The sequence below is a fragment of the Nansenia antarctica genome, assembly GCF_963989245.1.
Source record: "Nansenia antarctica genome assembly, contig: SCAFFOLD_132, whole genome shotgun sequence".
Classification (NCBI taxonomy): domain Eukaryota; kingdom Metazoa; phylum Chordata; class Actinopteri; order Argentiniformes; family Microstomatidae; genus Nansenia; species Nansenia antarctica.
Window position 1 is genome coordinate 266740 of NW_027662736.1, and position 11503 is coordinate 278242.

At 44.5% G+C, this 11503-nt stretch overlaps 1 protein-coding gene across 1 annotated transcript; it reads left to right on the forward strand.

The window, feature by feature from the left end:
* Positions 1 to 7452: 7452 nt before the first annotated feature.
* Positions 7453 to 11503, forward strand: LOC308175495 (INO80 complex subunit B-like; the record flags this gene model as incomplete). The annotated part of the gene is made up of 5 exons (XM_080551155.1): positions 7453 to 7580; positions 8074 to 8272; positions 9666 to 9826; positions 10267 to 10439; positions 11039 to 11503. The coding sequence occupies exons 1-5, from the start codon at positions 7538 to 7540 to the stop codon at positions 11501 to 11503; spliced, it is 1041 nt and encodes a 346-aa protein (XP_080407281.1). The 5' UTR covers positions 7453 to 7537.

Below are 11503 nucleotides of genomic sequence, written 5' to 3' on the forward strand. Positions count from 1 at the left end.
GTTGTATGGTACCTGTACTGTATTAATGACAATAAAGACCATTCATTCATTATGGGATATTGACAGTACCTCGTAGACCTCCCTCTTCCTCTCTGTGGTCATGGACGCCCCTGTGGGGTTCCCCCCGTTGGGGATGATGTAGAGGACTCTGGGGGCGCTGCTGCCAGGCTTGTGGGCGTCGGCAGGGTCCCAGCGGGACAGCACTTCCTTCAAGCCACTCGGGATCATACCGTGCTGGTCGCTGGGGACGTTGATTAGATTACACCCCAGTGGCTGCAGCTGGGGGACGGATGACACAGATAAGAGTGTAAAAAGAGTGTGTGTGTGTGTGTGTGTGTGTGTGTGTGTGTGTCTGTGTGTGTGTGTGTGTGTGTGTGTGTGTGTGTGTGTGTGTGTGTGTGTGGAGGGGAGGGGGTGTTTCACCCGATGTATGACAATGAGTTTGATGACAGCCATGCTGAGTTCAGCGTAAAAAAGGAGGATATCCTCACAAGAGTGAAGTGACCTACACTGTGGAAGAGTGGGATTCTGGGATGTTTTACTGGTACAGGCACACTCAAGACTCTACATCAGCGGCCATGACTAGTGTGTGCGTATGTATGTATGTATGTATGTATGTATGTGTGCGTGAGTGTATGCCGTGTGTGAGTGTGTGAGAGAGAGATTCCTAGGGCTGGGAGAACATGCTTGTTTTCTATCTAGCTAAGCAGGAGGGCTTCTTACCGCAGCGAGGGTTCCAGAGTATGTGGGTGCGTCGAGGAGAACGTTGTCTCCAGGATTGATCAGCATTTCAAACATCAGATTCTGCCAAAAAAACAACATAACATTAAAGACGAGTACTGTATAAGTTGCTTATTTATAACACATCATAAGTTGCTTAAAATGCTTAGAAGACTGTTACTACAATCCCCTGCTGAATGACAGTCAACATAACCCTTTTTTCATGAACATTATAGACATTATGCACTGTCATAAACCCTACGTGATCTTAGAATGATACGGTTCTATCTCCGTTTAGGGTAGTACAGAGATATTGAGCGTCAAAGTTTTTACATTCCCTTATGTTTTGTGAGATGGAACCTTTGTATTTTATGAATTACTAACTCAAAAATGTCAACATTTTTAAAATAACACCACACAGGCATTAATAAACACCTTGTGTAAAAAAACTCAATTTTGACAAAAATGGAGATAGAACCTTATAATTCTAACGTCACGCCTATCCAGGGAGAGGAGCTGTGCACTTCTCTTTGTGTGAACGTGATAAAGAGAACAGAACAACAGTGAAACGAGTAGATGAGTCATCCAAGGTTGCCGTACCTTGCAGAGACCCTCCTGGTGACACACATGTCCATCTGACCTTTCTCAGCACTGTAGTTGACCGTAGGCGGGTTGTGAAGGTCCTTCTGGAGGTTCTTCATCCACGAGAGCAGCTCTGGAATTCTATGGAGGAGAAAAGTGGGTCTAAAGGTCACTTTCCTTTTAGATCCCAAAACAATCATAATAATAATAATAATAATAATAACTTTAATTTATATAGCGCCTTTCAAAAAGCCCAAGGATGCTTTACAGGGGAATGAACGGACAGACAAAACAGAAAACAAACAAAACAAAACTGAAACAATGACTAGGGGCCAAAGGCCTTGGAGAACAGATGAGTTTTGAGGGCTAGTTTGAAGGAGTCCAGGGTGGGGGCGTTGCGGATCACTGTGGGGAGGGAGTTCCAGAGGGTAGGTGCGGCCACGCTGAAGGCTCTGTCCCCAAAGGGCCGTGATGCAATTCAACATGATTATGATGCATAGCCTGGCGATGCAAAACCTCAACCAATGTCCTTCTTCTTTCAGAAAAACTGTATTTTTAAAGTATGAAGTAGCCATAGACAATGATACAACTTGAACGGGAGCCACGGTATGTATCAACCTCAATAGTGTGATATATTAGATGTTTATGTTTAGCCTCGCTTTATAGCCCTTTATCTCTTATCAGTATGATTTAACCAATGCCATGACAATCTGTGATTGAGGGAGCTACAACCTCAGGCTACACTGTTTACATAGAGAGCTGTAAAAGTAGATAAGGACCCATAAAGAGATAACCTTCGTTCTACCGCCGCTAGAGTAGCTTCTGCACCTATCGGAGAGAGTCATTTTGTCTAAACAACTTCAATGTAAAGCTGAAATATGATACCGGTATGTCATAATACCATTCAACTCCTCGACTCCCCTGTGTTTCTGCATTATAAACTCAACCATATATTTGACCATGAGTCCTATATACCCTGTGTACTGGAGCTACAAATATAGTTATCTAAGTAGTCTTATGCCTTACAGCTTATTAGGAGTAGTGTCGTTATTGACTTTTCCATGTTACTCCCTTCTGGACAGCGGTACGGGGCCACCAGGACAAAAACATCACGCCACTTGAACAGTTTCTTCCCCAAAGCCATTAGCCCTTCTCAATAACTCCTGGGCGTTTCCGCTCATCAATGTACAGATGGGGCTTGGCCCCAAATGCGTTGTGCGAGTGTGGCGCAGAGGACCAAACCGCAGACCATGTTATCCTGGATTGCCCGGTGTACCACCCACCCAACGGGATGCATGGTCTGTCGGTATTAGATGACGAGACGATGACGTGGCTTCTGGAGGGGTGTCCAGAAATATAGCCCGAGTGAGCCCCTCAACCAGGTCTCGGGGTGGTAAAAGGGTAGCCCCTCAACCAGGTCTCGGGGTGGTAAAAGGGTAGCCCCTCAACCAGGTCTCGGGGGGGTAAAAGGGTAGCCCCTCAACCAGGTCTCGGGGTGGTAAAAGGGTAGCCCCTCAACCAGGTCTCGGGGTGGTAAAAGGGTAGCCCCTCAACCAGGTCTCGGGGGGGTAAAAGGGTAGCCCCTCAACCAGGTCTCGGGGTGGTAAAAGGGTAGCCCCTCAACCAGGTCTCGGGGGGGTAAAAGGGTAGCCCCTCGGCCCCGAGCCTGGTGGAGTGGAGAGGAAAACAACTACCCATACGCCGAAGAAGAAGAATACAGTATCAGTTACTTGCTTTGAGACTGTGACCCTTCTAATTGTTAAAGCTTTGCTTTACCACTTTTTGTTTTTCATTTACACAGTGACTTAAACCAAAACAACACAGTGAAAATCAAACTTGAACAACTGTTAAAAGTGTAAAAGACATTGTAAACTGTAAAGCAGCAGTAGGAAACCTTTTTGATACGAAATTCACATTTTAAATGTTCTTGTTAATCAGTCTGCCAACAATATCAACAGTAATTATGACTCCACATCAAACCAAACCAAATAGACCAACAGATCTGCAATTTTATTCCAACCACAACATAAACAAAAATGTTCAGCAAAGAGCTATGTACAGTGGGGGAAATAAGTATTGAACACATCAACGTTTTGTCCAGTAAATGTATTTCCAATGAGTCTATTCAAGTGAAACTCAAACAATCTAGACAAAAAATCAAAACATTAAAAACCATACGTAAATAAAGTTATGTGGAATAAAGTGGAATGAAACAGGAAAAAAGTATTTAAGTAAACGTTTGACTTTTCAAGACTTTAAGTAAAGCAACATTCCACACTTCTGTGGAATAATCCTTATCTTAGTAGTAGTGAGGACAGCACAGCAGGACATGGATGAGAGAGAGGCTAGGGGACAGATATATAGAAATATAATATAAGCATAATATAATATGTCCAAACGTTTGACTGGTAACATTCGATGTTTGACAGATGTGTGTGCAGGCTTTTGACATCAGATCTGAATACATTGTTTATTCATCACCCGGAGCACCAGAGCCAAGCTCGGCTTTGGAAGTGTGTGTCAGGAGCCGCCTAATTTGCATAGCTCCTCTTTAATACGCGCTCCTGTGTGGAGGGTGGTCTCAACCACGTCCTCACAGCGGAGATAAATTCGCTCCACTCACACATTATCTTGTAGTCTTCGTGAACATGTCTGGCAGAGGAAGAGGAGGAAAGGGACTCGGCAAAGGAGGCGCCAAGCGCCATCGCAAAGTTCTCCGTGATAACATCCAGGGACTCACCAAGCCCGCTATCCGCCGCCTGGCTCGCCGTGGGGGTGTGAAGCACATCTCTGGCCTGATCTATGAAGAGACCCGCGGTGTGTTGAAGGTGTTCCTGGAGAACGTGATCCGTGACGCCGTCACCTACACCGAGCACGCCAAGAGGAAGACCGTCACCGCCATGGACTACGGCCATGTGTAAAAATCTCCAAAAAGTTGAAAAGAACTTTGAAGAGAGAGTTCAACGGCGACTTGGAGACGACCACCCCTGTGAAGCCTCAAGCCAAACGGCGTCGCACCTCGTTTTTCGTTCGTTTACAGAGACATTTACCTTCGAAGGTGAGTCTTACACCATCTCCCCCGGATTTTCAAGGGCCAGCAAGAGCTCACCAGACGCCGCCGGAACCGCGACGCTTTCCAGGGCTTGGGCCCCTCTCTCAGGGCGAACCTATTCCAGGGCGCCCTGCCCTTCACAAAGAAAAGAGAACTCTCCCTGGGGCTCCCGCCAGCTTCTCCGGGATCGGTTGCGGGCTGACAGGGCATGGGTGTGCAGGTCCAGTTTCTGCTGTAGGATGCCTGTGAGCAGGAACTCAGCCGTGAGGACGGGGACAGAGGCAGCGAGGGCAGGACTACACAACGACCAGTCTTCCTCACACGAGATCACCACCGTCTGGAGAAAGAAGAAAGAGTCCTTTTCCTCTGCCAGACATGTTCAAGAAGACTACAAGTTAGACTACAACTACAATGTGTGCCATCCACGCCAAGACTACAAGTTAGACTACAACTACAATGTGTGCCATCCACGCCAAGACTACAAGTTAGACTACAACTACAATGTGTGCCATCCACGCCAAGACTACAAGTTAGACTACAACTACAATGTGCGCCATCCACGCCAAGACTACAAGTTAGACTACAACTACAATGTGCGCCATCCACGCCAAGAGGGTCACCATCATGCCCAAAGACATCCAGCTGGCCCGTCGTATCCGTGGAGAGCGCGCCTGAGATGACCACCCTGATCTAAAAGTAAATCCCCAAAGGCTCTTTTAAGAGCCACCTCAATATCTCCCTCAGAGGCGAGTTTCCATTTACCACCCGTGTAATGCATTAATCTATAGGTCCTACGACTTCATTGAGTATCCTGCTGACGATTTTATCCTGTTAGTTGACCTTGTATGTAATATGTACTTTCATGTACCTACTTCTGCAAATCTTCTAATAAAGTTTTCAATCAATCAATGCCGACACAGTAACCGAAATGCATGTTGGCCAATTCACAATAGCAAAAGGCCTAAATGTGTAAATTCTTTGTAATGTTTAACAATGATAAGGAGTGTTTATGTAAATAATACTAAGTGAACGAGGGCCAGTCTGTATTCTGTAGACCACGGAAATAAAGACACGTTCTATGATTTACTTCTGCTAAAGCTGCTCTTAAAATAGATAATATGTATGTAATATCGAGGACTTTCACATATTTTTTTAGTCTGCATACTGCACATGCACTGCACCCATGCAGTTTAGCATCTACTCAGATAGGTTAGTTAACTCAGATAGGTTAGTTAACTCAGATAGGTTAGTCAACTCAGATGGGTTAGTCAACTCTAAGCTTACACCAATGCCTCAAGGATTCTCTTTGCACTTCACTTCACTTCATTGCCAAGCTTGCTTACTTTGTGTCGTTTGGGAAACAAATAACAATGTTAGAATGTGACAAAGAAGATGCAATACTTTCATTGTCAGCGACATAAACGGAGGATAATTTAGGCACCTGCAATGTAATGATGGGTGTAACAGGTAATGTAACAGGTCAGCTATATAGCTAGCCTATATATAGCTATTTTTTAACTACATGTGGCGGGTGGTAAGATTGATGAAAATCAGTTCACAAAATCAACAAATGCTGCAAAATGCAAATGCTGTAAAAAGTGCAATATGTTCCTCTTGTACTTGCAAGACAGCAATCTAATGCATTATTATCTTGACGTGTACTAGAGGCAGCGTGACAAACAGATCGAGTACAGTAGGAACATATGAACAGATTTAGATTTGGACTAAAACGAACGGAATGAACTTGATCAAATCAATAACCGGTCAATCTACTGGCCACGTGTAGTGAAACAATGACCTTGCGTATCTTGAGCTCATGTGTTTTCAACTGTTGATGCCTGGGTAATGTAGTTCCCTCACAGAATTGGTCAGTGAGGGAACTACATTACCCAGGCGGCATCAAAAGTCAACATTTTCAGATAGGCCACTAACTAACTGACTATCATAACTAACTAATATACTAATATAACAACTATATATATAATATATAGTTCATATAATAACTAATATAACTAACTGACTATCACATTTTGTTGATTAAAACTAAACAGAGTCATCCTCGACCCCCACACGCCCAAATTAATAATTCTACAAAAGATCTCAGACTAAGACTAAAGAGTTAATGGTCAACCCCAACCCAACGAGTAGCATGTCTTGAAGCCAACACTGTTATGTTTAGTGTAACATGTACAGGTGCAACTCAAAACATTAGAATATCGTGCAAAAGTTCATTCATTTCAGTAATTCAACTTAAAGGGTTAAACTTAAATATGATATAGACTCATTGCATTGTACATGATTATACTTTTCAGAGGGCTGACATTTCTGTATTTTAAAATCATTTTCTTATTGATTTCATGTAATATTAAACATTTCTGAGATATTTAATTTGGGCTTTTCATAAGCTGTAAGCCATAATCATCAAATGTATAACAAATAAAGGCTTTACATATCTCGCTTTGCATGCAATGAGTCTATATCATATCTAAGTGTAACCCTTTAAGTTGAATTACTGAAATAAATGAACTTTTGCACAATATTCTAATGTTTTGAGTTGCACCATGTACTTCAGCTGCCACAGATGTAGGTGGCAGTGTCGCATTGGACTCCCGATATCAACACATCCGAACGGACATCCGAGAAGAACCGAACATCATGTTGTTATGACGATGATATCATATGTTTTGATTCCATTTTAAACAATAATGATTGACAAGCTTGATGATCAATTGCATTACTCTAACGTTTGTCCAATAGCTTACTCTATCCGTTGTATTTTTAATGTCAGCACAGTTACTTTCTGCGTAACTAACTACACGTGACTCGTGTTAAGCTCAATGGCATCAATCCGTTTGTCTAGGAAAGGCAATGGTGCAGAAATGTTCACTTTGACATGGATATGCACAAATGCATAAGCTTAGCAAAAACATAATTGACCAGACTATCGAATCTTGTTTTAACGTTACGTAGTTCCACGTGTTGTTCCTTGGGTGACCAGCGAGGAGGTCTTGTCTATGTTCGCCAGTTGATCTGGATTGGGTCTGTCTGCAAACAGCTGCAAGACACGAGATGACATTTAACTGGGAGCAGATCTGTCCCATAAACAGGTTGTTCACCTTTAGTTAGGATGCAGGCTTGCAGGAGCACCTGACTCTGTGGTTTAACTTATTACAGTCGTGTCAAATGGGGAAAAGGAAAGACATGATTCACCCTAGGTTTCTTTTAGGTGAGTTGTAACCCTGCTCTCATATTGACTCTGTTCATATTGTTTGAAGCATTGTTTGACATCCTGCCTGCCTGCCTGGAGTGTTCTTCACAACCTATTCAGAAGTAATACTTAAAGATATGATCATACATAGCTATTTAGATGCATGTTTTGGTGCCACTGAAGTATTAATTGTAACTGTGACCATCTCATTGCTCCAATAGGCTAGGTGCACGATCTCACTACTTCCTGAAAGGCAACTGGCATGAACATATCCTGTCTCACTCTATTGGTTTAATTGATTAATCAGCTGTGCGGTAAACCGTTGGAACACACAGTGCACAGCTGATTAATCAATTAAACCAATAGAGTGAGACAGGATATGTTCATCCCAGTTGCCTTTCAGGAAGTAGTGAGATCGTGCACCTAGCCTGCCTAACTCTGCACAGTGCTGCATACTGAACAATATGATGAATCTGTTCATATCTACTTCTTCTTGTCTGTGGCTGTGCAGGTGATGGAGATGGCATGGTGGGGTTGCATGGTGTCCACAGGAGGAAACACAAAAAACACAAAAAGCACAAGAAGAAGCACCACCGCGATGACGGGGGCCACAGCTTCTCCTCCCTGGAGTCGGACTCTGGGATCATCGTCAAACCCCCCCAGCTCAGGCTCAAGATCAAACTGGGAGGCCAGACGCTCGGGACTAAGAGGTGAGTGATGCCGATGGTGATGTGGGAACCGACGGTACATGTGGGAAAACTAGGGTTAGGGTTAGGTGCTACGTCGACTTGGTACATGCTGGCATGTCTAACCCTAACCCTAATCCTACCCCTAACCCTACCCCTAACCGTAGCACCCTAGCACCTAACCCTAACCCTTGTTTTCCCACATGTACCGTATTCCCACATGTACCGTAACAGTGACACAGGCTGGACTGAGCTGCTAGCTTCCTCATGGCCTCTAAGATCTAGACTTCCAATTGAATGTTTTTCTTTTTTTATTCGTACTGTCAAAATCAATCGATTATAATGTTTAATCAAGTTAATCACAAAAATATTCTGTGATTAATCATCAACACTCTGTTTACACCGTGTACGGTACATGTCTCTCCTTTGTTAACTGAACATTTTCAAGTGCTCATAGTTACTTTCAATAAACATTATTGTACACAGACAGACAGTAGCAGGCTGAATTGCTCGTTTAAACAGCTGTTATACTCGTAGCACTGTCTGTCCCATGAGCGACAGTTGTAACACCGGACCTCGTCACAGTCGGCAGATCTGTTCTGGACCTAACCACCGTAGCGGGTCGGACAGCTGGTTGTGTCTAATAATATGTCACATCTAAGTGTGAACACTGTCGGTTTTCTAGCTTGCTCTCCACTCCCATCAATTATTCACCAACTCCTACTAGTGTTAGCTCCTCTGACACCTCTGTTGTTATTGAAGCTAGTGTCGCTGTCCCAGTCTCTGTAATAAGGGAAAAGATAAGATATTTCTGGTCCAAATAAACATAATGAAGCCTTCATTCAACCATACTATACTACGGATAAAAAGGGGGGCGCTTAGGTGGCGTAGCAGGTTAAGCGCTGACCATGTAACCGCAGGGTCCCCGGTTCGATTCCGGCCGGGGACATATCCTGCATGTCATCCCTCCTCTCTCTCACCCGTCCTTCCTGTCTAAATCTTCACTGTAACTGTCAATAAAAATGAAAAATATGAGTGTGACTGCCCCACTCAGAAAAAATACCTTTGATTTGACATAGACAGGATGTTCATTCATCTGTGACACAAAGGACAGAACACTTGTAAAGTGGTGGTGATTAGCGTGTAAACATAATGTAAACATCATAAGTGGTCAGGAACGTAACCAACGACTGTCGTCGTTATTACGATCCTGTATACAACTCAGTCTGTCTTGAAACCCCTCTACAGGCGCTTCCCACGCATGTCAGTAGAACTTATGACTTATGGTAATATGAACTCATTGTAATATGATTCATTTTTCGTTAAAGAAAATGAACGCGGTTTCCAAATGAATCACCACCAGCGTTAACATTGACAGAAGTTTTGATCTATTGGTCTTTTCTTTTTCTTTCACCAGTGTGCCGACGTTCTCTGTGATTCCTGGGGTCGCCCGTATTCCATCTCCACTGATGATTGTTGTTGATGATGATGATGATGATGAAGACGACGACGACGATGATGATGAAGACGAGCCAAAAGACGAGGGAGTGCCGCTGGAGCAGTACAGGGCCTGGCTGGGTGAGTGCCACGGTCTGTTCTCCTCATGCCATATTGAATTCGGTTGTTACGTCTGACGTCAAACGTGACGTTTAGCCATTTCCGGGTCCAAACCAGAAATTCCCTGCACCAGAGTACCAGTGTACTACAGCGGTAGAATGACAGTTCAATCGTTTTTTAGACTGGGATCTATTCATACAACAAGGGACACAGCACTTTCCCGTTTTTTCCCATATTTGTCAGCGTCTTTGAGCCTCGGAAAAGCGCTATACAAATATAATGAATTATTATTATTACTGAGGCATTTCGAAGAGAGCGCCTCAGCCAACTTTGGACCCGGAAACACGTCACGACTCTCATGTCAGATGATGATTGGTTTTTGGTAGCCTTTAATTGTCTCTCTACCTAATGGCAGGGCCATGCTTATGTCCTAACTGAGCCCCTTATCTCCTGTCCCCCAGATGAGGACAGTAACTTGGACCCGTCCCCTCTCCCTGACATGGACTCAGACTCCCTGCTGGGCGGCCCGGTGGACGAGGAGGAGAAGTGGCTGGACGCGCTGGAGAAGGGAGAGCTGGACGACAACGGAGAGCTGAAGAAGGAGATAGACGAGACGCTGCTAACAGCCAGACAGGTAAAAGAATAGAGCAGGGGTCTAAGGCTAGTCTGTCATTTGATCTATGCTGCTTAGAACTATGACCTAATTTATGAAGATTTAGACATTTGATTGTTTATCATTCTGTGATGTCCTGATTAGGTGAAGTGACATAAGAGATCAATTACAAACCTGTTCGTCTACAACTGGGGTGGCTAAAGCAATCTACATGCACCAAAGCTGTCTTAACACCACAACAGCCGTGCCTTTTTACCTACTAAAAGAGCCGCCTCGGGGGCCAAATGACCCCCTCTTTTACAATGCTAAGCTGCTATTTACACACAAAGACCACTAGTTGGCCGCTTGTAAATTAGGCTGCTTCCTACACAGAAAAACTGCTAAATATCTTTATACTAGCTTATCCTGATGTGATGTTCGAAAATGTAAGGATACTGGGGTGGTAGAACGCACATATCTAGGAAAGGTCATGAAAGGAGGGTCCTGAAATTTGATGGAGTGCAAAGAAATAACATTTTTCTTTACTCACAGGGGTCAAATGGTACCCCTCATGGCTGTTGTAGTGTTAAACCACCCTGACTGTTTGGTGTGTCTGTTTGGTGTGTCTGTTTCGCCCACAGAAAGCCCTACTGCACAAGCAGCAGATCCAGCCTCTCCTGGAGCTCCCTATGGGCTACAAGGAGAAGGAGATGACCGCCGAGATGATGCAGAAGAGAGAGGAGCGCGCCCGCAAGAGACGCCTGCAGGCCGCCAAGAAGGCCGAGGACAACAAGAACCAGACCATCGAGAGGCTCACCAAGACCAGCAAAGCCAAGATCAAGAGCATGAGGGAGCGCAAGTCCAAGCTTGCCCAGTGCCCCATGATCCGCTACTGTGACTCGGCCATGGGACCAGCCATCTCCTTCCCCACCGGGCTGGCTGCTCCGACACCCGCCCCCCCTCGTCCTACTCCTCCAGCACCTGCAGGGTGTGGAGTGAACGGATGCACCAAGCTGAAGCGGTACTCCTGCTCCAAGACCGGGACGCCTCTCTGCAGCTTGGAGGGCTACAAGAAGAATATGGTCCTTGTGGAGACTGCAGCTTAA